The sequence below is a fragment of the Tursiops truncatus genome, chromosome 6 (assembly GCF_011762595.2).
Source record: "Tursiops truncatus isolate mTurTru1 chromosome 6, mTurTru1.mat.Y, whole genome shotgun sequence".
Lineage (NCBI taxonomy): Eukaryota > Metazoa > Chordata > Mammalia > Artiodactyla > Delphinidae > Tursiops > Tursiops truncatus.
The window spans coordinates 15,617,315-15,644,517 of record NC_047039.1 but is presented as its reverse complement, the minus strand read 5'-3'; the positions used below and the strand labels follow the sequence as shown (position 1 = coordinate 15,644,517).

The 27,203-nt window shown below is 54.2% G+C and overlaps 1 protein-coding gene across 1 annotated transcript in view; it reads left to right on the top strand.

The window, feature by feature from the left end:
- Nucleotides 1-24,679, top strand: part of RHOBTB2 (Rho related BTB domain containing 2) — a 30,328-nt gene extending 5,649 nt beyond the window's left edge. Inside the window, exons 2-12 of the mRNA XM_073805835.1 lie at nt 1,042-1,129; nt 9,384-9,585; nt 10,217-10,320; nt 10,855-11,040; nt 11,702-12,720; nt 13,010-13,128; nt 15,512-15,662; nt 19,263-19,351; nt 20,179-20,284; nt 21,495-22,957; nt 23,274-24,679. Of these exons, the coding sequence (XP_073661936.1) occupies nt 1,042-1,129; nt 9,384-9,585; nt 10,217-10,320; nt 10,855-11,040; nt 11,702-12,720; nt 13,010-13,128; nt 15,512-15,662; nt 19,263-19,351; nt 20,179-20,284; nt 21,495-21,712 (2,282 nt within the window). The 3' untranslated portion in view covers nt 21,713-22,957; nt 23,274-24,679. The remainder of the gene's footprint in view (nt 1-1,041; nt 1,130-9,383; nt 9,586-10,216; nt 10,321-10,854; nt 11,041-11,701; nt 12,721-13,009; nt 13,129-15,511; nt 15,663-19,262; nt 19,352-20,178; nt 20,285-21,494; nt 22,958-23,273) is intronic.
- Nucleotides 24,680-27,203: the final 2,524 nt, after the last annotated feature.

Genomic DNA, 27,203 nt, shown 5'->3' with positions numbered 1-27,203 from the left:
CCAGAGAGATGAAGTTCCTTGACCAAAGTCACAGAGCCAGTTCCCGATGGAGCGGCTGCTAGAACTGAGATTGGCTCCTCCTCTGTTTTGGTTTCCTTCACTCTGGGCTCTTGGGGCTGCTGTGGTCCACATCTCTGCCCTCACTGGGCTTGGGGGGGGGGGCTCCTCTTCCCTTGGCTTCCTTCTGTCTTGTCACCACCCTGCCCCTAGGGGGTTGTCACAGAGATACCCTTCCATTACCCTGAAATGACACAGTGCCATCTGTTTCCAGAGGTCTATGGCTGGCCTCTCCAAGCCCTTTCTTCATCATTCCCTATTTCTCCGGAAGTTCTAAAATTTTCTGTGTCTGAATTGGTCCCCAAATTGTGACTGACCACGTAAGGAAGCTGAAAGTGGGGATGATGGCAGAATGAGGTTCTCTCTCTGCCTCTTACTATGTGTCTAATCCCTCCACCCTCCAGCCCAAAATGCTTCCTTCTGCGCTCAGCCTTGGCAGCCGTCAGCTGACATTTTAGAGTCCCAATTTGGGTCAGGAGCTGCTCCAGTGAAAAGGACAGCCAATTAGACGTAGGCCTTCCATGTTAGGAACTCGTATCAGATGTCAGTGCTGGAATGAGCCTCAAAGGTCACCTGACCCAACCCTCATACATAAGAAAGCTGAGGCCCAGAGAGGTCTGGGAATTGTCCAACGTCACACAGTTGCGTGAGGACGGAATCCAGGCCTCCTGATGGACAGTGGACCGATCTTTCCAAATTACCAAACCAGTTCAGAATGTGCAGATGCCTGCAGCATGGGATGGCCCATGACCCCAGTTCTTGCCCCTCAAGGAGCCCCTTGTCTCCCTTTGATGGCCTCTCTCTTGGCCCCGGGGCTGAGTGTCTCAGCCCATCGAGCCTGGACAGCAGAAGCCATGCTCTTACCTTGAATAGGACCCTCTGTTTGGGCTGATCGACCTGGTGGTGCCTCTTTGCATTACTCACAGTGTGCTCATTCCTTCTCCCACTCTCTTCCCCTGCCCTGCCCCCTTCCCTTCCACCCAGCCCAACCGGGAGCCTGGAGGGAGCACAGAGCAATGGCAGCCCGAAGAAAAGGCCAGTACAACCTGTGGAAGCCCTCTCTGGACAGCATGTGAGTAGCCACTGTGTGATGTCAACTCCTTCCCCATCAAGTTCTGTACCCCAAACATTCATCCACGCGTCCAGGATTTGAGTCCCTCTTGAGTGTCTGTTGCCAGGCGCTAGACCAGCACGGATGGTACTCTTTTGAATAAGCATAGTCCCTTCCCTAAAGCGTCCTCAGTACTGTGAGGGACAGAGAGACCCAATGATACAGCAGGGTGACTGATATTCTTAGGGGAGTGTAGAGGAAGGGCAGGGAACCTAGACTTTGCAGGGGATACTCATGGAAGACTTCCTGGAGGAAGTGACATCTAGGCTGAGATTTGAAGGATGAGTAAGCATTATCCAAGTGAAGGGGGTGGAAAGAGGAAGGGTGTTCAGCCTGAGGGAGTCACTTGAGCAAAGGCCCAGAAGATCCCTGTCTCCTCGCAGAGACCTGAAATTCCCCATGAGCCCTGGGCAAGGAGGCTGAGAGACTCCAGGCTTCCAGATTCGGCTCCTTCAGCCCACGTCAGAAGGCCTGTGGGGTGGGCTTCACAGAGGCTCGAGTGTTCCAGCAGAGGGGCAAAGAGAAGACAGGCTAGCAGCTCACAAATAGTTGAAGGGCTGAAGCTGCTTGGGAAGCAAATGGAGCATGCAGGTTGGAGGAAGGCACAGTGGGAGGGGTCTGCATAGCTTGGGCTGGTACCAGGGAGGGACCTTCAGAGCCACAGGGAGAGGAGGGCTTGGTGGCACTGGCTGAGAGCCTGCTGCATGGGTGCATTCCTGAGAACCCGATGGAGAGTTCTCTCCCCAGACCAGCCTCCTGCCCACGGGCTTCAGGAAAACGGCAGCGCGTGATGTCCTGGAGGAGGGCGGTTATGGGGATAGATGGAGGGGGTGACGTTGGGGGACAAGTTCAAGGGGTTTGTGTCATTGGGCAGGAGGAGTCACAAGAGGACTGTGGTAAGGGAAGAGATTTTTGGGAAACTAGAAGGGAAAGAACCCCTCAGGCTGCAGCCAGGCACTGTCCCCTCAGGGCACGTAAGCTTGGCGAGGGAGGTCCTTGCCTGGGCCACCAGCAGAAAGGCAGTGCGGACACCCAGGCAGCCAGTGATATGGGGGAGTCAACAGCCTGTCCTGAAGTGCTCCAAAGAAACACACAATGGTTCCAAGCTGCAGAAACTGGGAAGAGGGGGCTGGTGTGTGTGTGTGTGTGTGTGTGTGTGTGTGTGTGTGTGTGTGTGTGTGTGTGTGTGGTGTGTGTAACAGAAGAAAGCAGGAGGCAGAGAGGAAAGGCCAGGAGCCTTTCTAGAAAAACTTCCCCCCCAGGCCTGACTTGAGACATACAGTTGACCCTTGAACAACAAGGGTTTCCACCGTGCGGGTCCACTTACAGGCAGATTTTTTTCCAATAAATATGTACACAGTTGGTGCTTCGTATTCACAGGTTTCTGCATCTGCATAGAAACCTAAGAATAGGGAACACCAACTATGTTCATTGTACTTTGCCATTTTATATAAGGGACTTGAGCATTTGAGGATTTTGTTATTCCCGGAGGGCTCCCGAAACCAATCCCTAGCTGATACCAAGGAATGACTGTAATCTGAAGGGAGGAAAATGGACGTCCCAGGGCTGGGGTGGGCCGGGTGCAAGGGGAGGGGGAGGGGGCAGGCCGCCTGCGCTATGAGAGGCTGCTGAGGGCTGGGAGCTGGGGCCTGGGACAGAGGGCTCAGAGCGGGCCACTGACAACTCCTTGGTTGCTGGCGAGGGACCCAGCCTCAGGGAATGGCCCTGTTTTCCATCGGAGGGCTGGCAAAGGTGAAGCAAACATGGTAGCCAGATCCTTGGCCTGGGAGCCAAGATCTTGAGGCTGTCTTGAGTAGCTGGGAGGCGTGAATTGAGGGCCAGGGTTGGGTGGGAAGAAGGCCTGGCATTGGCCACAGTTGGGGCAGAGGCTGAGGGCTGGGTCTTGGTAGTGATCTGCCTCTCGAGTTGAGAATCTTCAGTTGCCCTGATGAGGAGAAAAAGCTGGGATCTGGTGCCTCTTTCTCCAAAAAGAGAAAGGGCGCATAGCTGCAAGCCCTATTGCCCCATGACTTTGGGGAGAGTTCAGTTCTCTTTTCCTGCTCTGTGCTGCATCGGGGCTCTGCCTGTTGCTGGGATGTGTGAAACATGAAGCCAACAGGCTGGCGCTCTGGAGTGGGTGGAGGGATCAGGATGTCAGACACCCTGGCCCCCCAATGGTGCCCATGCAGAGATCCCATGCTGTGCTCTTGGCGCAGAGGTTGGGGTGAGGCTCTTCAACACCAAACCTGTGGGAGGAGCACACCTGTACACAGTTGAGTTTCTTTCCTAAGCTTGTGTTCAAACCACTACTCTGTTTTATGAAGAGGCGATCCTAACTAGTAGCACCCTCGATCATGCTTAATCTCTTTTCCAGCTCTAGGTAGATTCAGAAGGAGGTGGGGGAAGCATCCCTCACCAATCACGCACTTACTGAATGTGGACCAGGCCGGAAAGCATGAATACCTTGGTGGGCAACTTCCAATTATATGCATTCATAGATGGGAAGCATGCTTCAGACAATACAAAATTCATTTTTTATTTGGCTTTATTTTTTGGCAATTATATGTTGCAGAAACTAGGATTAAAGTGGATTTGCATTCTCAGAGCACAAGTTGGAGGTGTGACGGAGGGGGTTAAGGGGGAGGCACGTCAATCTGGGCTTTAAAAATTGTCCAGAGGTAATCGACAAGATGGATAAAACCAGACTGAGCTGACTACCGTAATTACTAGCAGTCAAGATCCTCATAATCAAACTAGCCTTGAACATGGAAACTTCCTTTGAGGACCACTCACGTTACAGATGTCATCCCTTGTAATCTATTTTACAGAATTTTGAGACAGAGAGCCCAAAGGTGCTTTAGGTAACGTCTCCAGGGCTAGTGTCTTCGTGGCATTTCTTTCAGAGGGCAGAAGATACTGGTGAACGCCAGGTGGCAATAGGATGAATGTGGGATGGAAGTGGAGCCTGCTGGAGAAGAGGGACGGGGGGCGGGGGAGGGGGGGGGAAGGCTTAGATGGGAAACGGGTGCAGATGGTACAGGGCCCCACCCTGAAACTCATTAAAGGGCATGGAAATTGGAGACATAGGCTGTAGCTGCAGGGGTGATGATGGAGGGAGGAAGGTCCTCAAATGCCAGAAGAACGACCCTGACGGCAGAGGAAACGCTGTCTTCCTTTTCCCATGGGAAGCGGTGGATGCCTGGGGCTAAGTAAGGGTCAAGGCAAAAATGTCGAGTTTCCCTTCCCTAACTCGCACCCCTTTCAGGGCGGACTAGGATGCTCTAGGAGTTCTTTCTCAGCCTCCCGGAGGAAAGGGGGGAACCCCGTGGGAGTCCAGTGCGGTTTTGATCCTCGCCAGGTAGAGGGACGCTGCCCCAGCACGGGTGGCGAGCCGAGACCCCCTACGCCGCTTCCCTCCCGGAGTCGGGGAGGTGGGGGGAAGAGTAGAAGGAGCGAGCGGCGTCGCGAGGCGGGGCAGGGGGCGGGGCCTCCGAGACGCCCAATCCCCTTATTTCTCCGCCCCTTCCCCGCCCACCGCCCCCTTTCCACCAACGGAGCGCCGAGATGGGCGGCACCTGTCACGGCTGGCGTCCTGGGTACGATTTTGCCCCACCTTTTTTTGCTGCCTTCTTTCTTTCTTTTTTTTTTCCCTTTTCCCTTTTTTGTGAATGAAAAAAGGAGGTCGCGAGCGGTCCCTGGGACTGCGGCGCTAGGCGTCTTCGTGGCCGCGCCTTCGGAGCGGGCCCGGGCGCGTAGCAGTGGCGGCCTCGCCACTCTAGCCCACTCCTGCTCGCCGCCTCCAGCCTCCGCAGCCAGAGGACCGTTGGCGGCGGCGCGGCCCAGTCGCGGAGGTCGGAGCGGCCGGCCAGCTGCCCGGCTCCGGCGCGCCTCCATGACACGGGGCGCCGGGGGCGCGGGGAGATGCTGATCCGGAAGAGGCAATGGCTGCAGTGCCGCGCGCGTGGCCGCTCCCTGCCCGCCGTCCGGCCCGGGCTTCTCTGTAAGAGTTTTTGATCTAACGCGAACCGGGTACGGAACCTGAGCGGCAGCAGCGCGACGGCGCCGGCATCGTCCTAACTTGCACGCGCGGAGTGACCCCAGCCATTTCACTAAAATGAGCGTGCTTAGCAGGAAGAGATGTGTTCCTTACACTAGAAATTACCCCGTCACATGTAGCGGTGTAAGTAAATGATTAATTTCTGTTATGGCTGGGTTGCAAGCAGCCTCTGGAAACGCGCCGCTTCCCCGCTCTGCGTCCTCCCGGGCCCTGTCTGCGCCCCTCCTGACTTCCCTTGGGCTTCCGCTCTTGCCTGGGCTATAGCTTCGGCTGCTGGGGTCTTAGCGGGCGGGGGACTAACATTTTCTTGGTTTATCTAGGGAAGGGAAGATGACTTGATTGCCGTGGCGTGTCGTGGCCTTCCCCCTTCCCCATTTAAAATTTTTAAAAAATTTTATTTTGTATGTGTGTGCAGAGCAGCGTGCAGGAAAAAAGGTCCAGAGTGGTGGAAATGTTTCCGTTAAAAACCAATGGAATGTATTTTGCTCGCTGTTCTGGAGATGTTTCTTTCAACACACTCCATTGCAGTCTGTGCGTCTGAGTTCTGGCAAACTACTGGGAGAAATCCTTAGGGCTGTTTGTTGATGTTTGAAGAGGCTTATTCTGTGTTTAGGCTTGCATTTTTTGTTAATATGACCATTCAGGATCCATTTGGGCCCCGCTGCCCATCGGGCCTGTGGAGGGATTCATCTCTTTGCCTTCCCCCATGTTACAATGTCAGTGGCCTCTTTTAATTGGAAGGCCACCCTCTCTGCTTTTCTCTTCCTGATCGTATACATCCTCCTTGATTTTTACCTTCATTTTCAAGATATTTTGTATTTTGTGTAAGATGCAGGATGTGGGATATTGGTTGCTAGGAGACAAAGCAGGCTCCCAGGGAGATTCTGTTGTTTCCTTGACAACCAGACTAGGGCAGCTACAGATGAACAAGCCTCCTATCAGCTGTGGGAGGGAAAGAGGGGCTTTTCTGGGCTCTGCAAAGAGTGTGTGTAGGTGTGTGGGTGTGGGACTGGGAGCCCGTGAGTGTTGCAGCTAATCTGAGCACACCTTTCATTTTGGCCTGTCCTGAGTTCAAAGAGCTGGGAGAGCAGTGGGCAGGAGGCTGTTTTTGGAGAAGGGAACAGGGATTGTGGGTTGGGGTGGGAAGGGAACACCTACGTGACGCTGGAATCATTGAGGGAAAGGAGTGGCCTGGGGGTCATGATAGCCAGGGCAGGGTGGCGAGGAAGCCGTAGCGTACGGAGGTTGGCCAGGAGGCTCAGAAGGAATGGGGATGAGGCAATTGTGCAGAAAAGTCTAGAGTCATTGAAGGAGAGAGTGCTAGAAGGAAAGGGGAAGTTGAGAAGCTTACTGAGTGGGCTGTGCCGTTGTACATAAGCGGTGATACAGTAAAGTAGCAATATTCTTGAGCAAAAATTACATTACTGTTGACAATGGCACCATATCTCCAGTACAGGTCCTTTTAAAGACAGGCCTGATTAGACTAAGAGTTCTGCTGGCTTAATTGGGCCAGTGTGTATCTTAAAGAGAGATATAATTACACATATAGATATGTAATCCAGCATTATATAATACCACATTACATAAGAAGGCAAATACCTCCTTTCGGCCCAGGCTCTCTTGGCATGGATTTACCAAGATTCAGGAGACTTTCTCCGGGAGCCCTCATACCCATTTTCCAGAAGGGCAGATTGAGGCCCAGACGAGTGAAGTGATTTGCCCTTTCCCAGATCTGACAATGAAGTTTGCCAGTCAGGCAGCCGGCACAGGCGTGGAGTGGGTGATGATGATAAAAATCAGGAGGAGGTCAAAGGACATGCAGGAGAAGGCCTCAGGGGCAGCTGGGGAACGAATGGGGAGGGGCTGCTCAGCTGGAGCTGCACCCAGCAGGTCTGCTGGCTAAACTCACAGCACAGTGTCGCTCTCCTGCTTGTTGCTTAGCTGTCCCCTACTTAACCATAGAGGTGCATAAGGTGTGCCTGAGTGTTTGAGTCATAGACTCGATGATCTTGGACCAGCACTGAACTGCTCTGCTGGTGTTCTGACATCCTCCTCGCCATCCAGCTGCTCCTGGATGTAAGAACCGATGTGCCTGCTCCGTACCTCCTCATCCCCCCCTTCTGCCTACACACCTCCATGCTGCTGGAATCTGAATTCGAGAAAGAAGTTCTGTGGGCTAGTAGGTTTTTCTCTTTCTCCTACAGCTGCATGTATTTGTATTTGGGATTCTATCTGTTTTGTTCTTCCATCCATAAAACAGAAACCACAACCCAGAAGATTCCTCCTAGCGCCAACACATCCTCCCCACTGCCTGACTTGAGACCAGGAGCTGTCAACATGGGGTTCCCGGTCCTCAGTTCAGGAGAGAGAGCAGCGGGGAGGCAAGATGGTCGGTAGAATGGTGGTTGCTTGCTGGGGAGGGCGAGCAGGGGCAGAGGAAGGAGAAGGAATGAGGCAGACAGTTGCGCTGGAGACTGGCGGGGGGTGGGGGGGAACCTGCACGGAGACCCCTTGTTGTTTAGATCCTGTAAAATTCCAAGGGGGAGACGCTTGTCTCATTGAAAAGTCCTTGCTGTACTTTTTGCTTAGGTGGCTGAGATGCATCTACTCGAGCAAATCCCAGTTGCCATCGTTACTTGGATATTTCAGGTCTGCATTCCTGCCTGCTGGCATCCAGTTACAGCCCAGCATGGTGGCCTGACTCCTGGGCTGGATGGCTCAGCAGTGAGGGTGCCTGGGCAGCCTCCAGGACTCCTCTGAGCTCAGCCTTTCTTGGCCTAGGAAGGATTCCTCCAAATTGCTCCAACCCCCAGCTGACTTCAGGTGCACAGGGAATGTGAGCAGGGGCAGGCCAATGACCCTGGCAAAACCACGCTTCCGAGTAACGCCCGCATCTACCCCTACCCTCTCTCTTCCACTCTTCCAGGAGGTGGATGCCAACTGGGAGGCTGCCAGCAAGAGCCCCTTCAAGCCGAGGGCCCCCTCCTGGTGACAGCTTTTTAAACACTGACATGACATTTTGACTACAGAAGGGACTTCTGTTTGTTAATCTGAGCAATCCCTCTCTGTGGGTGGGCAAGCCACTTCCTCTCTACCCAACACAGAAGGAAACTAAGGCAAATATTTGCCCAGAAATTCAGGCCCAAGTTTCTGACTCTCTGCTTCCCCATTACCCATGCAGTCAAGTTAGCGAGCATCCTTCCAGGGTTGCCAGTGTCTGGGGGCTTCCAGCCTGAGAATACTCCTCCCCAGGAAGGAGAAGTGTGGAAAGGAGCGTATCTCACTTCCCCTGAAACTGGATGCAGGATGCTTGGAGGGTAGGCCTGGGTAGGGGATGGGAAGGCCCACTGGTCTATTAGCCATGGGGTGTATCATCCCAGGCCCGTAGTTACCCCCACTGCCATCTCAAAACGGGGCCTGCTGCTGAGTGAGCCACGTAGGCAACGGGACAGACCCAGAGGAGGAGAGGGGAGGCCTGTGGACTGCTCGGGTGCATGCAGAAGCCCCCTCAGCCCCAAGAGCCTGGGCTGAAGGACTCTGGCATCTCCATAAAGGGGGCCGGGGTTGAAGGATAGCCATGGGCAGGCTGGGGCTTGGAAATCCACAACCAGAGAGGGAGAGGGACAAAGGTGGAGGCCAGGAGAGCTGCTGCCCAGCGTTGACAAGTCCATTAAATTTTAAAGCGGCCCTGCCCTCGGGCATGCTGGGAAGGGGTGGGGACCTGGCCGTGACTCCGCTTCTCTCAGCTGTTTGTTGTTCTGCTGCCACAGCCCTGCTGGCTGGAGAAGGAGCGCGGATGATGACTGAGCTTCCTAGGCAGACACTTCTCTTCCCGGGAGGGTGGGGACTGGCCCTGGGCAGACTCCGCCTTGGTATCTCTCTCAGGCATCCCCCGCATCCCGAAGCCCCAGCGGAGGATGGCGGCAACAGGAGGGAGACCAGAGGTTCACCTGGTGGAGCTGCGCCTCTCAGCCTGAAGGGGCTCCCGTCTCCTCGGCCCCTGCAGAGCTCTTGGCCAGAAAGCCGCCCGCTCCTTCCTCCTCCTCTCCGCTCCGATGCTTGGAGAGGGGGCAGCCCTGGCTGAGGAGAGCAGCTGGCCCCGGCCCTCCAGGGGCTGGCATGCATAGCTGTCTTCACCGCTTCTCTCCTGTCCCTCAGGTCCCAATTAATGGATTCTGACATGGATTATGAAAGGCCAAACGTAGAGACCATCAAGTGCGTGGTAGTGGGGGACAACGCTGTGGGCAAGACCAGGCTCATCTGTGCCCGGGCCTGCAATGCCACCCTCACCCAGTACCAGCTGCTAGCCACCCACGTGCCCACAGTTTGGGCCATCGACCAGTACCGGGTGTGTCAGGAGGTAAGGCTGGGCGTCCGCGCCGCGCATCTGGGCTTCTTCCCCAGGGATCACTCCAAACGGGGCCTGTGCCTAGCTCATGGAAGCCCCTTAGGGGTCGGGTGGAGGCAGCTGAAGAGCAAGGAGCCCTGGGAGGGAGGCCTGAGAGGAGTGCCCCCCTCCAGGGGAGGGGTCCTTGGCCCTTTGTGTTTTGCACGGCTGAGCTGGTGCCTGGGGCGTAGCATCTTGTGTAATCATAGCCCCCAATAATGGGGAGCCCTGAAGGGGGAAAGGGGTGGTGCTTTGGAGAGATGAGAGCTGGCGGTAGGGAAGAAGCTGCCAGCTAACGATACCAAAAGATCAGAGGCTTGGAAGTGTCCAATTGGCAGGTACAGTTGGGAACAAGGGCAGGCTCCCTGAGAGATCCCGTCCACTGCCGTAACGGTCTGCCCTCTGAGAGTCTCTCACCTCCTGGCCAGCTCTTGTTAGTGAGTCTGCAGAGATGGCACCTGGATGAAGGTGTTTTAAGGCACACGTTGGGAGGCACTGGCTGTCCCTCCAGCCCCCATGTTGCAGGACCCTCAGGAGTGAGCAGGCATGCAGGGCCTCCAAGAACCGTTGCCCTAGATTCCTGTCCCCCTCCCTGCCCCCACAGGTGCTGGAACGTTCCCGAGACGTGGTAGATGATGTCAGCGTGTCCCTCCGCCTCTGGGACACCTTTGGAGATCACCACAAAGACCGTCGCTTTGCTTATGGGAGGTAGGGAAGGCCCCCGGCTGCCTGCGGGGAGCCAAGTGGATGGCTTTTCCCTGCTTTCCCCGAGGTATGAAGCGCCTCTGTGACCCTGAGCCTGGCAGGAAGGAGTGCAGAAAGCAGCACGGGCAGACCCGTGAGGGGGCGGCAGCCTGGGTGGCTTGCGATCAGGACGCCTGGTTTGAGTCCTACCCTGTTAAGCAGTGGCTCTGGGACTCTGAGCAATTAGGAGAGCTGTTCTGCTGTTCTGAGATGAGTTTTCGCAGATGAAATGGTAAAAAGTGGTCATTTCTAACTCACAAGAGAGCTGTGAGGTCAAAACAAGAGTCTTTGGAAGCTCTAAAATGCTAAGTTAGGGGTGCATAAACTAGAGGTTCTATTATTACACGTTTTGGGTAAGATCGTGTGAGCAGATCCATATGACAGACGTGGGACTGCAGTGTAGCGGGTGCAGGCGGGTATGTGTGTTCTCCCTCGTTCCAGGGGCAGGTAACCTACCACTAGCTTTCTTTGCCTGTAACCTCACTCTCCCACCGCCAGATCCGATGTGGTGGTTCTGTGCTTCTCCATTGCCAACCCCAACTCCCTCCACCATGTCAAGACCATGTGGTACCCAGAAATCAAACACTTCTGCCCCCGAGCACCTGTCATCTTGGTGGGCTGCCAGCTGGACCTGCGCTACGCCGACCTGGAGGCTGTCAATAGGGCCAGGAGACCCTTGGCTAGGTAGGGGGTGCTGGGGCCTAGGGAGGGGAAGGTGGCAGATGGGGTGCGGGGCGTGTCTCCAGGCTTCCTGCTCAGTCCTGAGGGAATCCACTAAGCCTCACATCTCTCCCTCCATTTGAAGCGAGCTCATGTAGGGAGACAACAAGAGTTCTCATTCTTTCATTCATCCATCCATCCATCCATCCATCTATCCATCCAGCTATCCATCTGTTACACTGAGTGGGCCATACTGGGCTAAGCATCACGAGGAGAGAAGGAGAGGGAGTCTTTGCATGAAAGGAGCTTATAATCTTGCTGGGAGGTGAACTTGATAGGTGAAAATGTTAAAAACCAACGTGGAATGTTGCATGTTAATTGCCAGACAGGTGGTTATCGCTACCACTGTTTTGAGCTGGGGAGATCACCAGGGCCTGGCATAGATATGGAGGGCTTCCTGGAAGAAGAGGCGATTGGAAGTGAGCCTTGAAGGACTAGTAGGATTTAGCGAGACGGAGGAGAAAGGGAGTGGAAATGAGCAGGGCAGGAATGGGTCTTAGGACACAGATCCTGAGCAGAGACCCTCCAGCCTGGTGAAAAACAGACAGGCGCTGGAGAGCTACCTCTCCCTGCCCCCACTCTCTACCACCAACATGAATTTGGCTTCCCTTCTTGAACCTGCCAGGCCCATCAAGCCCAATGAGATCCTTCCCCCGGAGAAGGGTCGGGAGGTGGCCAAGGAACTGGGCATCCCCTACTACGAGACCAGCGTGGTGGCCCAGTTCGGCATCAAGGACGTCTTTGACAACGCCATCCGTGCAGCGCTCATCTCCCGCCGGCACCTGCAATTCTGGAAGTCCCACCTCCGCAATGTGCAGCGGCCTCTGCTGCAGGCGCCCTTCCTGCCCCCCAAGCCGCCTCCCCCCATCATTGTGGTGCCCGACCCCCCCTCCAGCAGCGAGGAGTGCCCCGCCCACCTCCTGGAGGACCCACTGTGCGCGGACGTCATCCTGGTGCTGCAGGAGCGTGTGCGCATCTTTGCCCACAAGATCTACCTCTCCACTTCCTCCTCCAAGTTCTACGACCTGTTCCTCATGGACCTGAGTGAGGGGGATCTGGGGGGCCCCTCAGGGTCAGGGGGCCCCTGCCCGGAGGACCACCGGGGTCACCCTGATCAACACCACCACCATCACCACCACCACCACGGCCGGGACTTCCTGCTTCGGGCAGCCAGCTTTGATGTGTGCGAGAGCGTGGAGGAGAGTGGGGGCTCCGGGCCCGCTGGGCTCCGGGCTTCAACTAGCGATGGGATCTTACGGGGCAATGGGACAGGGTACCTGCCTGGGAGGGGTCGAGTGCTATCTTCCTGGAGCCGAGCTTTTGTGAGCATCCAGGAAGAGATGGCAGAGGATCCACTGACTTATAAATCCCGGCTGATGGTGGTGGTGAAAATGGACAACTCCATCCAGCCGGGGCCCTTCCGGGCTGTTCTCAAGTACCTGTACACAGGGGAGCTGGACGAGAATGAGCGGGACCTTATGCACATCGCCCACATTGCTGAGCTGCTCGAGGTCTTTGATCTGCGCATGATGGTGGCCAACATTCTCAACAATGAGGCCTTCATGAACCAGGAGATCACCAAGGCCTTCCACGTCCGCCGGACCAACCGGGTTAAGGAGTGCTTGGCAAAAGGCACCTTCTCAGGTACGGAACGTGCTTAGGAGCTGATGTCCAGAAGGCGGGGGAGTTCCCTCCAGGAGCCTTCTGAGGTCCACGTAGCATTCTAAGTCATCTCAGCTGCTGATGTCCTGGAGATGCAGTGGCTCTGCCCCTGAAGCCCAGCGTCCCCAGCCTGAGAGCGTGGTCACATTGTGCTTCACAGCCTGTGGCTCGGAAGGAAGCAGGTTGTCTGGGCGCGCTGTTGACCCTTGGGGTTGGGTGTCCCACGTTCTTTCCCACGTGCTCACGTGATGCCTCTTCTCCACCCGGACAGATGTGACCTTCATCCTGGATGACGGCGCCATCAGCGCCCACAAGCCCCTGTTGATCTCCAGCTGTGACTGGATGGCTGCCATGTTTGGGGGGCCGTTTGTGGAGAGTTCCACCAGGGAGGTAAGGCTAGGATGGGAACGGTTGGGAAAGAGAGGGACTTACTCCCTTCCCATCTGAGGCATCTGTCACTTAATGGTACTTTCCTCAGCCTTGACTGTGTGCTCGTCACTGAGTGATGGGCCCGAGAGAAGTTTATGAGATGGTTCCCACAGCCAAGGACTTTCCAGTATACCAGGCTAGGGAAATACGGTAACATCTTAACTCTACAGTTGAGAAGACACTTTCGATTCGTTGTCTTATATTGTCTCACACGAGACTCTTATAGCGTAGCCTTCCACTTCACGTGTAAGGAAAGTGAGGACCTGAGAAGTTAAGCGACTCATGCAAAGCTCTGTAAGTAGAAAGGAGAGGGTAGGACTTGAACTCAAGACTTCTGATTCCTTGGCTGTATACATTGTACCTTGCTTTCTCCTGGACGCACGTGAAATAACTAGAAAAATATGCAGTCTGTCCCAAACTGAATCCATCACTGTTTTTAAATGTAGGTTTTATTATAATTGAGGTATGGTGAAGCCAACAGATCGGGCAAAAACTACCATTAAAAAGATAGATTGTTATACTCACAGATCTCAATGGGAGGGGCACACACAGCGTCTGGGGACATGCAGGGAAGCACCAGGTTGGGTCATGCGGCAGAGGGAGTAAGGGGGACTGTGGGCAGGAGCCTTTATTGTCCCTTCCCTGGGAAGGAAGAGGTGAAGCAGGGTAAACAGGCTTAGGGTTGGCTAGTTTGAATAATTTCATCAGGCTCTGGGGCATAGGGGCTGTCCTGAGTCATCTGGTACCTGGCCCTGGGGTACTTAGGGCAGGGGGAGAGTGGCCTGGAGTGTGAGAGCAGATGAAGGCGACACCTGGGGGTGTGGGCTCTGGATTGTTTGGTTTGCATATGAAAGGCATGATCTCAGGGGAGGCCTTCATTATCTCTAGGAAGTCCCTCTAGGGTCAGCAAGGCCCCAAACTGCAAAGCATCAGAATACAGAAACTAGAAAGAAACACTTCATGCCATCACCCTTCCCTTAATCAGGGCCACTCCAACCCCCTGTTCTCACTGATACCGCTGCTTTCTTGGGCACCTAGACTGGAAACACAGAGTTGGAAGGCGCCTATCAGTGTGTCCTTAGAAATACCCTCTTCAGTCTGTTCTCTCAAGTCTGTTCTCGCCTTTCCATTCTCCCAGCCAAGCCGAGCAGCCCAGGCCATGGCCCTGTTCTCCATCTTCTCTGAACTCCTGCAACATTGACTGTCCATCACTCAGCCTTGCAATTAACAAGGTCCTTCTTTGTGCAGTGACTTCAAGTTCTGAGGGTCCACACCCCGTTTCCCCAGCTGGTTTGTGGTTTCTCTTGAGTGTAGGGACTAGGTCTTTTACTTCTGCTGAGTACCCTCCTCAGCGCTGGTCCCTTAGTCAGTGCTCAGCAAACACTTGAATGAAAAGCTAGACGAAGAACAGTGCAGCAGAGCGTCCTATGATACAGAATAGGGATTTCCTAAAATTTCTGGGAAGGACGTCCTTCCGGCAGGCGAAGTGGAGGGGTTCAGATTTGAGTCGTCTGTGCTCCTTGAAGCGTGAGTTGGGTTGGGATGTGCAAAAGTGTGAGGCTGGGGACTCTCCAAAGCCGCGGGGCCCACCACTACCACAGAAGCAGCTGTAAAGCTCCAGCAGATCCCCAGTGTAGCCTGGAGAGGCCGGCGTCTGATGAGAAAGCAGTTTTTGTGTTGGTTCTGCTCTGAAGAGATCCCAGAGGCCCAGAACAGCAGCTTCAAGCAGACCGGAGACACCATCTGATGTCTGCTTTGCTCATTCGCATCCCACTTACACTGCTCCCTGAAGGGCTGGGAGGGGCTGGTGCAGGGGACCAGAAGGACTCCTTCACACACCCTCCAAGCCGGAAGGATGCTAGCAAGAGTCCAGGTCCTTTTAAAAGCTGTTGGAGGGCTTCCCTGGTGGCGCAGTGGTTGAGAGTCCGCCTGCCGATGCAGGGGACACAGGTTCGTGCCCCGGTCAGGGAAGATCCCACGTGCCGCGGAGCGGCTGGGTCCGTGAGCCATGGCCGCTGAGCCTGCGCGTCCGGAGCCTGTGCTCCGCAACGGGAGAGGCCACAGCACTGAGAGGCCCACGTACCGCGAAAAAAAAAAAAAAAAAAAAAAGCTGTTGGAGCCCTGCTCATAGGTGCTCAGCAGCTGGGCTCAGCACAGGCTGTTGCTGTGGGAGACCAGCCTTTGGGGAAGGGGGGTTCTGAGCAGGTCCAGGGGCCGCGAAGGGGTGGCTGCCTGGAGTAGCCCAGCTAGGTGGGCCAGAGTCTTCTGAGTTCCTCGGAACTGAGTTACTCTTTCCCTAAAGCTGGACCTCACCGCAGCCTGCTCTATCCCTTCCCACCCGCAGGTGGTGTTTCCTTACACGAGCAAGAGCTGCATGAGGGCCGTGCTGGAATACCTGTACACCGGCATGTTCACCTCCAGCCCCGACCTGGACGACATGAAGCTCATCATCCTGGCCAACCGCCTCTGCCTGCCACACTTGGTCGCCCTCACAGGTAACTAAGCTCCGGGGCCTCCCGGGAGGAGGAGTCGGGGACCCCCAGGAGCCGTGATTTCTTCTCTCACCTGTCTCCTCCTAGGGGACAGGCCATGAGCACCCAGGGAATACGTTTACATAAAGTGAAATACGTCGGTGCGTACTGGGGTTTGGGTGAGGACATGGATGTAAAGAAACATGTGAGAGGGGCGCTCGGTGGGATCACCTTACAGGCTCTCTCCAGAGGGCATCTTGGCCCAGCAAAGTGGTCTCCAGCAGACGCCAGGGCCCGGTGTTCTTATTAGCTTGGCCGAACTCATGCAAGCTTAAGAAGTCGAAAAGAAAAGAACACGTTCCTCATCTCTCCCCTTCCTCCTTCCTTTCTTTTTCCTTCTCCTTCTTCTCCTTTCCCTCTTCCTCCTTCTTCTCTTCCACCTTCACTTTCCCTTTCTTCTTCTAGAAATAAGACAGCAAACATTGACCTGCCGCTCCTAATTCCTTTATTCCTTGTAGATCCTGAGAGCTCGAGCTCAGCTTTCAGGATGGACCAACCTCAGAGATGGGTTGGAGCAGGGACTGAGGCAGGAGGGAGACCAAGGTGCAGGAGCTCAGGGTCCAAGGGCTGGAGGAGAGATGCCGCCATCCCGGTGAGGGGTGTCTGGGGTCTGCTGATGTTGGAGTCGACATTTGCATTGCGTTGGTGTCGGCGTTGCTACCTGTACTGGTGTTGATGTCGAGGTTAGTATTCTTGGGCGGGTCAGGGGGCAGAGAGCAGGGCCTCAGATACTGAGCTGAGGTTCAGGGAAGGACCCGGTGTCAGAGCTGCTGGGGCCCTGGGCAGATGATCAAGGCTGGGACTGAGCTATGAGGGAAGCAGTGATCCCATGATGAGAAATGAGTTGGAAGCTGGGACGTGGTCCCAGGAAGAAGGGAGAAATCATTGATCAGAACCACATGTGAAGAGCTGAGCCTTACCATTCAGGAGCTCAACCCCCTCTGCAGAGGGAGTCCAGGGGCCACCAAGGGCTTCAGGGCAGGGAGCGAGAGACAGGCTTCTAAAGCTTACAACTGCAGAATTCCCTGGCGGGCCAGTGGTTGGTTAGGACTCCGCACTTCCACTGCAGGGGGGCACGGGTTCGATCCCTGGTTGGGGAACGAAGATCCCGCATGCCACACAGTGTGGCCTGTAAATAAATAAATACATAAATAAATAATAAAGGCCAGAGCTGCAGCAATATGTCATCCATGAGAAAGTGCTGCGGCCTTCCCAGAGCACAGAAAACCGTCCAAACGCTTAGACCGAGTAATTCAACGTTCGAAAGGCTGTCGACAAAGAAATGACCCACGTGAAAAAAAACGTATAAAGGTGTTTAAGTTTCTTTCATCATGGCAGGCGATCAGATACAAGTCAAATAGACACCATCGGTTAAGCACACATGGGTAATTTTCACAAGGTAGCGATGAAACATGTTAATCACTGCTGCGTGGAAAGGCTTCTAGAAAATAACACTGAATGACTTTTCCAGTGAAATGCGCCATACGTGCAAGAAACATATTTAAAAAATGCGTTGTGTATGTACCTTGTCAGTGGAAAATGCCAAGTACGGTGTAATAAGTGGTGCTTTGTGTTTAGTGATATATGCTTCCTATGAAGTTATTAATTCAAGCTTAACATTTTTTTTAACATTTATTTATTTATTTGGTTGCACTGGGTCTTAGTTGTGACAGGTGGGCTCCTTAGTTATGGCACGTGGGCACCTTCGTTGCGGCTTGCCGGCTCCTTAGTTGTGGCTTAGCAGTGGCATGTGAACTCTTAGCTGCAGCATGCGTGTGGCATCTAGTTCTCTGACCAGGGGTCGAACCCGGGCCCCCTGCATTGGGAGCGTGGAGTCTTAACCACTGCACCACCAGGGAAGTCCCAAGCTTAAATTTTTTTTAATGTTAAATATAACACAAATACACATAATATATGGTCAGCTTAATGAAGTATTACAAAGCAAAGGGACCCTTGCCGGCCATACCAGAAGCCCTTCACCTGTCCCTCCCAACCACAGGCCCTTCCCCCGTCCCCAGGAGGAACCACTCTGCCTATTACTCTTTTTTATGGCCTCACTTCCTTACACTTCCTCATAGTTTTATCATCCAAATGTGCATCCTTCAACACTATAGCATGATTTTATTTTTTATATATCCTTTACGTTTTTTCTTTTTTAATCTCTAAGTACCTTGTCCATGAAAAAACTTTCCCTTGCAATTTGTTGGAAAAACCCCACTGATCTAGGAAATCTAGATTTTTTTTACTGATTGCGTTTCTATAGTACACCATCTTTCCTGTAAACTGGCCATCGGATCTAGAGGCTAGATCGGATTCACATTCAGTTTTCTTTCGGTAAGACTACTTCATACATTGTTTCTCTTTTTCATCAAGAAGCATAGACTGTCTGCTTTTCTCTCTCTTTGTGACGTTAGCAACCATTGAATGTCATTGCCTGGATCCATTAATTTATTAGGTGTTGTGAAATGGTAATATTCCAATTCAGTCATTTTTTTCTTTATCTGTTGGAACACTTCTAAAAAGAGAGAAACTTGCCCTCACCTACCGTTCATTTACCCAGTGGTGTAGTTCATGTAGAGCAGGCAGGTGAATGCTTGATTCTTTTATTTACCAGTTTTCAAGATACATTTGTTTTCCTATCATCCTTTGAGAGTGACCAGTTAGTTCCTTATTATTAAGTATGCTTATGAACTCTCAGATTTGAACATACTCAAATAACTGCAATTAGCTTTATGGAAGCTCAAATGGAAGCTTTATGGAAGCTCAAATACCCTACTGCTCCCTTAGCCTGTAGGAGTCTCTTCAAGTTGGCTGCAGAGTCTCTGAGCTTTCTGATTATCAGGAATGACAAGGTGTTCCAGGTTCCTCTTGTACATTTCCTGCCCCAGACCTGGAATCAGCCGTTTCTCTAAGGAGTCCTGGTTTCTTGTAGCTGGAAATGGGATTTCAAGGCTGCAATCTGTGCATTAGAGATGCTTTTGCTATTGGGATGGCTCTTGTTTCTAGGTCTTTTCCGTGGACTGAGCTGGGAAATATATTTTTAAAGATAAAATACTTTATGAGTTTAGAGTGATACAGTTAAAATTCAGGACTAAGAGTGTTTACTTCTTCCATAGAAACGTTTTAACATGAAATGCAAGGTCAGTACACAATTTGTTACAAAATTTAAATCAATACGAACAGCTTGGTTTAATCCTTAGTTCTAATTCATAGTTCTCAGCAAACCTGAGGTTTAATACCCTCTCCCGTCAGTTTCAGTGGCTGCTCTGGGGGGCGGGGGCTTTCACCCCACCCATGTAACTACTAGGTGCAACATACGTAGCTTGAAAAACCCTTTTAGGTGATTCTGATCTCCTTCACTTCCCACCTCCACTCCACCTGGAAAGTCTTGCTCTAATCCCAGTTTCCTCACTGGTAGCAGCAGACTTATATCTCCTGTGGCCTTTCCTGGCCTGTTGGGACTCACCCCTTTGCCCTGCGATGGGCCCCTGCCAGGGGGGCTAAGCAAGTACCTGTCCACTCCTGTGGTCCTTCAGCCCATTCCTGGCTGTGTGTGTGTCACAGAGCAATACACAGTGACCGGGCTGATGGAAGCAACTCAGATGATGGTGGACATCGATGGGGACGTCCTTGTGTTCCTGGAACTGGCTCAGGTAGGATGGCAGGGGAAGGAATCCCTCCAACATTCTCAGCTTTGGGCTCTGCCTGCCCATTTGGCCGCGAATGGGGAGGGGCTGGGAGGTGGTGGGTAGGAAGGGAACCCACTGTCAGACTTGGTTCCCTGAGTGGGCAGAGCCCATCTCATCCTCCAGGCCAGAGGATGCACCCTACCCCGCCAAGAGGAGAGGCTGGCCGTGGCGGGGGAAGGGACAGAGACTTCAGGAAACCGTAGGACAGGGGAGGGAAGCCCGGAATCGTGTATAGACGTGGTTGCTGCCTGCTGAGGTCATTTAAGGCACACTGAGGACTCTCCCTCTAAAATGAACTTCCCACCTCCATGTTCCCAAACAGGCAAGCAAAATCTCCCACACTGGCCCTCCGGGTGCCAGAAATTCTACCAGTAAAGATTAGTTTACGAAGTTAAAGCATGGCAGACACACCTGGGAAGTCAGTTTTCTAAGCCTGGTCGTCAGCACCTTAGTGCAGGCTGCTTCGGCCCCTGACAGCGGAGAGGACGAGGGGTCGTATCTGAGGAGGGCAGACACAGCAGGATGCCGCCACATAGGAATGTGGATTTCTGGGGCTGCCAGGGACAGGTCGGAGGTGAGGTGGTGGTCGTGACAGTGCCAAGGAGCAAATCCAGCGTCATTCCCTTACGGTCTTGTGTGGCCTTGCCTCTCGAGGTACCTCTCGAGTCTTTATGACTTCAGGGCCTTTGCCCACCTGTGCCAAAGCTTTGGCTCTGAAGGCAACTGTAGATGTCTGTGTGCAGACCCCGCCCCTGGGGTCCCAGCACAGACGCGTTCCCGTCTGTTCCCAGTTCCACTGCGCGTATCAGTTGGCTGACTGGTGTCTCCACCACATCTGCACCAACTACAACAACGTGTGTCGCAAGTTCCCACGAGACATGAAGGCCATGTCCCCAGGTGAGCACCCCCGGCTGCACCTGTGCTCCTCCGTCTGCTTGGGTCCAAATCTCTGACCTGACCCCAGGGCACCCGGAGACTGCCAGAGACCCTTGGGCCTAACTTGACCTTGTGGGTGGGGAGCAGCCTGCAGAGGTGCATCCGGCCAGGCAGAGGGGGGCCCCGGAAAAGTGCTGGCGTGGAGGGCAGGGCTCCCTCGGGGACCTTGGGCAACTCACTTTGCCCCTCTGGGCTTCTGTTCCTCCTAAGCACAGTCAGACTAGAGTTGGTATTTTTCAGACCTTTTTGGATCAGACTCCACAGTAAGCAGTACATTTTACCTTGTGACCCCAGTACACATATAGAAAAATACCTCAGTTGTTTTTAATGCTACTCGTGACCCATGACATTAATTTCATAACCTAGGAATGGGCACAAGTCCCAGCCTGGGCAGCACAGGTCTGGGTATCCTCTGGGATCCCTGCAGCTTGGCCTCTGCTTAATTGACGTCTCAGGTCCTGGGGCCCACAGGAAGCGCATGGGCTCCAGGGAGAGGTGTCGCTGGCCTCCCCGAGTTCCTGCCGCTCCGTCTTGAGGTCTTCGCTGGGCGCCCTCCACTCTGCTGTGACCCCCTCCCCGCTGGCAGCTTCTCGCTGTACGCTGCCAGTTCTCCCACCCCCATTCTCTCCTCTTCACCCTTCTAGCATTTTCTTTCTAAAGCACAGCTCCAATCGCATCACTCCCCCGGTTCCAAACTCCCGTGGTGCTCCCCCGGCCTTCCAGAATAGGTCCAAACCCCTCAGTCCAGCCTTCCCTCCCGTCTGACCTCCTGCAACACCCCCATCCCCACTTGCCTTGGAAACCTCAGCTCTGCCGCCACCTCTGCTGTCACCCCAGCCAAGCCGCGCATCTTCTTGCCGACAGCTTTGCTTGCCCTTTCTCCCCCCTACTTTGCCTCAGCCTGCTTTATTCTCAGCACACACTAAAGCCCTGTGGGGATCTTCCCTCTGTCTTTGAAGAATAACACAAGTGGGAACGCCTTTCCCCGGCACGTACCGTCAGCCCCACTCCCTGGGCACCTGACTCTCTTTAGGGGGCTCTGTGAAGGGATGTGGTCCTTGCAGGACCGAAGGCCGTCTGCGGGTCCCGTGGCAGCAGGGCAGGGGTGGGAGTCCCTCTTGCCCCTTCTCCTGACATCCTCCTCGTCAAACCCTACTGCGTTCTGCTCCAGAAAACCAGGAGTATTTTGAGAAGCACCGGTGGCCGCCTGTCTGGTACCTGAAGGAGGAAGACCACTACCAGCGGGCCCGGAAGGAGCGTCAGAAGGAGGACTATCTCCACCTGAGACGGCAGCCCAAGCGGCGCTGGCTGTTCTGGAACAGCCCTTCCTCGCCGGCCTCTTCAGCCACCTCCTCGTCCTCCCCATCTTCCTCCTCGGCTGTGGTCTGAGATGCTGCCACCCTCTTCTGACCCCGCTGCTGTTGCCCCCACTTGTTCTTGCCCCTCGGCTCTTCTGCATCGCCCCCTCCACCTTCCAGGGACAAAGGACTCACATAACCGGGACCCTACGGGGAGGAGCTGCTCTCACCACCCAGCATAGCTCAGCAGAGAGAGGAAGGAGCCGGGCCTCGTGGGTCGGAACAGGCGCCCGGGGAGAGGTCCCGATTCCACAGCAGGGCAGGAGACGGCTCCTGGGAGGTGGGGAGCGGGGAAAGGGCTGAGGGCTGTGGCCTCTGGTCTCTGAGTTGGAGAACCCTAGAATCCAAGGGAAACTCTCCCAGCCGTGAGGCCGTGTGTCTTGGTCTGCGGAGGCAGCCTCCTCCCCGTGAGCGGCCGTGAGCAGGCAGGGTCCTACCTCCGTTGATCGTGTGTTTGCATCAGTGGACTTAGAGGGTTGCAAATGTTCTGTGGGCATTTGCACGTGGACCCTACTCAAATCCTCACTGGAGAAGTCAGGGTAGAAATTAAGCCTTCAGAACCCAACTCAAGGTTTCCACCCTGGGGTGCGGCTGCCAGAGGCCGCAAGTGGAAGACTGGCCCTCTGCCAGCATCCCTCCCAGGGCTGTGGGCATCCAGGCCCGAGAAGGGCGGCAGAGGTTGCTTAGAGCTGCAGGCCTAGAAGCAGCGCCTCTTGGTGCAATGAGAAACTTCTTTCTCCACCCTCCTTCACCACTCAGATTTGGAGATGGAAACGAAAGGAAACAGCTGGAACAGGGGGAGAGAAGGAAGGGAGTGATGGGGGCCTGGGTACAGCAATCCCATGCTCCTTTGGGCTCCTCCCCCTGCCTCTGGTTAGCACGGCTTCTCGTGGGGTGAATTTAGCAAAAAACCCCAAACAACAATGAACAGAATCACCACCAACAAAAACGTTGTCGCCTCTATGCCCTCAAAGGAAGAAAGAAAAGTCCCTGTATGGCTTACATTTCTATAAAGCCAAACAGGGTTCCCCATGTGGATGAGGCAACGGTTGAGGAGGTAGAATTGACTCCAGTGCTTTTCAGGAAATCAGTGTCACCGGCTGCTGTGACCAAGGACGCTCCGGCCCTGCTGGTTGACCCTGGGCAGCACGTTGCATGCCCTCAGCATGCTGGGGATGAGGTTTCGGGGGTGGGGAGGGTGGGCCCAGGAATCTCTGTGGCGTTGGAGCCATGCGTTCGCCCATCATGAGAATCAGGCTATCCTCACCTTCATCAGGTAACTCCATAACATATGAATGTGTTGGAGGGATGGGGTGTGGTAGGGGTCAAAGGTCAGGAGAAAGGCACTGACATGGAGAATAGGAGGCCCTGTAATGAAGGATCATAGCACATGGCCTCACTCAGTGCTGGCTCGTGATAAAAGGGAAGGAGAAAAAATGGAATTGAACAGGAGCGAAGCCAAGGTCAGTCCAGAGAAGAGGAGGGAGGAGACTGGAGGACTGGAGGATTAAGACGGTAGCTTTGGGGTCGCAACTGACCCTCTCCACATTTTCTAATCCTGATTCGTATTTCACTCCCCACACCCTTTGTAGATTTAGAAGACGGAGTCCCTCTGATGAAGGTGGAGCCAGAGAGACTGAGCTCCTGGCCTCAGAGCTCAGGAGTCACCTCGTCTAAGAAAGATGCTTTAGGAAGAGGAACTGGTTTTCGGTCCCAGGGCCCTAGGTGGGCTCCACCACCAAGAGGCTGGTTTTAGGTCTGGGATAGAGCAAACCCAGAAACAGTGGAAACTCTGCATCAATTTTTTGGTGCCAAGACCTAGGGATTTGAAATTAAGTCCTCATCAAGAGAAGGAGCAGGAGGTGGCAGGTCAAGCGGGTCTAGAGTGACTGTGCCCCGTGTTGTCGGAGCCCCAGACTTGGAGGCCATGGCTGCCTCCCCTCCAAGTCCTTCTCCAGGTGGCGGGCTGGGAAAGCAGACGTGTGCTGCCCTCTAGTGGCCGGTTAGCTCCTTGCCGCCGAGCTCGGGGCGAGCCTGAGGAGCAGTGGGCGGGGCAGAAGGGGAGCCTCCAAGGTGGGGGTGCAGCTCTGCCCCCAGCACCTTCACTGTGGGGAGGGGGACAGAGGAGGGCCGGGGGGCCTCCCGGGAACTCTAGGTGGGTGGGAGAGCCAGGGCCTGAGGTCCAATGGCAAGGGAATTGGGGCTCCAAGAGGTTGCAGGGCCGAGCCACTGGGCCCACTGATGAGGATGCAGAAAGGCCAGCGGGGAGAGAAAGGGAAGGTGGCCTGGGAGTTGCAGGAGGCCCCAGGTGAGGGGTCACAGAATGACCCCAGCAAGCAGGGCCCCACCCCACTTCCCAGCAGCTCTGTCAGAGCCGGTCTGCACCTCTAGGGAGCCCAACAGGCCCAGGTGTGGCCCAGAGACATCACCTGCGGAGGCTGTGGGGAAGCTGGGCCAGGCTGGGGTCCCTCCCCCAGGGGAAGGGCAGGGAGGAGGGGCTGGATTCCAGTCCCCCAGGAACCTGGCGCCCGGAAATCCAGAGTCAGAGCAGGAGACACCCATGCAGGGCGAGCTTGCGCCCGAGGCATAAAAGGGGGAAGGATGGAGCAGGTCACACAGCAAGAACACACACCCCTGCACCCGGGTCACTCAGCACTGCTCCAGAGAACAGTAGGATGGGGGAGGACACACACACACACACACACACACGCCTCTTTTTATATAAAATTGCATATTTAATTTGGTCATGAATTCATAAACACATGAATATTTTGTACCTAATGGCCTTTCTTGTATTGTTTGATATTTCCAACAAACTCTTCTGAGCTGGGAACTTCCAATGGAGAGGAGCATGAAAAGATACCCAACCACTAATGAAACACTTATTAAGTGCCTATCGTGGGTCAGGTGCTATTTGGACTGGATATAAAACAAAAAAGACAACTTCATGCTCTCATTCAGCTTACCTTAAATAAATAAACATGACAAACACTGACAAGGCTAATACTTTAGATGGGCACTTAAGGTAGTCCTCCAAGAAAGGAACAAGTGAGGTGAAACATGATTGGCAATAATTCATTTATTTCCCCCTCTGAAGATGAATGCAGAGTGTCCACAGATGCAACAGCAAAGGCAGGAAACGCCGGACTTCCAGGGAAGGGAGGGGCAGCAAAGTGTGACCTCTGGAAGGAACAGGGAAAGGGCTGCAGCACCAAGGCCACCGAGGCAGGACCCTTACCAAACTCCACTAGAACACCATGCCCTGAACATATCTAAATACTCAGCCAATTCTAGTTTGGGCCCAGCCATACCACTCTGGGACACACAAAGTTCTGAGATGGAAAAGACCAAAAACTTGAGAATGACTACTTCCATAACATTATCTTGCCACGACTGGAATACTACAGAGATAGGTGGGGTGGAAGGAGGGCTGAGGTGGTTACAAAATCTTTTTAAAAGTAAGAGAAAGTGGTCTACTGTCCCTCAGCGGAGGGTACTGCCATGCATGTTCCTTATTTAGGCAGAGCAGTCAAGTGAGGAAACCTCCCAGCAAGCGCTGGGAGGGGCAGATGGAGGAGAGGAAGAATCACAGAGGGAAGCCAGCTTGCAAGCCTTTATTCTCAAAACAAGATTGCAGTTGAGATTGACCAAGATAGCAGAGTAGAAAGACCCTGAGCTCCTGTTCTCTCACAGGCACCCAAAATTACAACTATTTGCAAAACAACCGTCGATGAAAAAGATCGGAACCTACCAGAATAGATCTTCTGCAACTAAAGACAAAAAGAAGGAACCACAATGAGATGGGTCGGAGGGGGCAGACTCACAGTGTAATCAAGTCCCATACTCCTGGGTGGGCAACCCACAAACTGGAGAATTATATTGCAGAGGTTCTTCCACAGGAGAGTTCTGAGCCCCACATCGGGCTCTTCAGCCCAGGGGTCCTGCACCAGCAAGATGAGCACCCAGAGCATTTGGCTTTCAAGGCATGCAGGGCCATTAATTTTGGGTGTCCCAAAGGACTGGGGGAAATAGAGACTTCACTCTTAAAGGGCACACATAAAATCTCATAAAATGCACCGCGACCTAGGGCAAAAGTAGTCATTTGATAGGAGCCTGGGCCAGACCTACTTGCTTGTCTTAGAGCACGTCCCAGAGAGGTAGGGCATGGGTGCGGCTCACCCTGGGGACATGGACACTGGTAGCAGCCATACTTAGAAGCTCCTTCTACTGCTGGACACTGGTGCTGATAGGCATCGTTGTGGGATCCTCCCTCTAGCTCATGAGCCCCAAGAGCTAATGAGTTGGGTGGGGGTGGCCAGCCCCACCCAACAGCCTGTAGGCACCAGTGCTGGGATGCTTCAGGCCAAACAGCTAACTGAGCTGGGACACAGCCCCAGCCGTCAGCAGACAAGCTGCCTAAAGACTTCCTGAGCCCACAGACACCTGTAGGTGTGCCTCCAGATATGACACTGCCTACCAGAGGGCCAAGACCCAGCTCCACCCACCAGTGGGCAGGCAGGGGCCCTGCCCTCCAGGAAGCCTTCACTAGCCTCTGGACAGCCTCACCCACCAGGGGACAGACACCAAATGCAAGAAAACCACAATCCTGCAGACTGTACACAGCAGGCAAGACCCTGTCCTGGGAACAGCTGGGACCCAGTCCTGCCCACTAGCAGGCCAACACAAGCTTCAGGACACCCCAGACCCCACACCCAACTGTGTCAGGAGCTAGCTCCCCTGCACCAGCGATATGACACCAGCTCTGGAATTCCTCATAAAACCCCAGGACAGAGCTCTGCATGCCAGTAGTCTGACACTAACCCCAGGACCTGGCTTCAGCCACCTTACTCGGGACTTAGTGGCCCGGCAATAAGCCTTGAAGCAATGCTCTAGTCATCCTTCCTATGAATACGCCTGACCCAGAGTCCTTGTGCAGCCAACAGATCCCAGGAGGCCTCACAATGCACCCGCCCCAGCCTGCAGAACCCATGATAATGTGGTAAATTTCCCATTTAGCACATATCCAATATGGACTAGATGCCATTCAAAGGGTTCAGTGCAAGTTCTTTCCAAACCTGGCATTGCCCAAATATCCTGAACCCTCACTGGCAGGTGAGCACACATGGACTCGTATGCACGTGAACACTGGGATGCCACTGGCTGGAGCCAGGACCCTGCACAGGAACTCCCTTCCCAAGATGATCTTGGGAGGCGTCAAGAAAGTGTCTTCCCAGCATCCACACCTGTCTAGGCATTGCCTCACTCCCTGCCTCTGGCCATCCCTCTGGCTGGAGCTCTACCACTGAGGTACCACCACACCTAGCTCTGTGTCCACCAGCATCAGCCCTTAAAAGCCCAGCAGTCTCTGGACGGGGGGAGACAAATATTCCCTCCCTTGGTGGCAAACTCGGCTATGGGGTCTCAGGCAAGGTTGCTCAGGCCCCTGGCTGTCAGTGACTCTCCACGGGATCAGGGGAGCTCAGGCAGTTCAGCTGGACTAGTAGCCGCTCCACGGGTCCTAA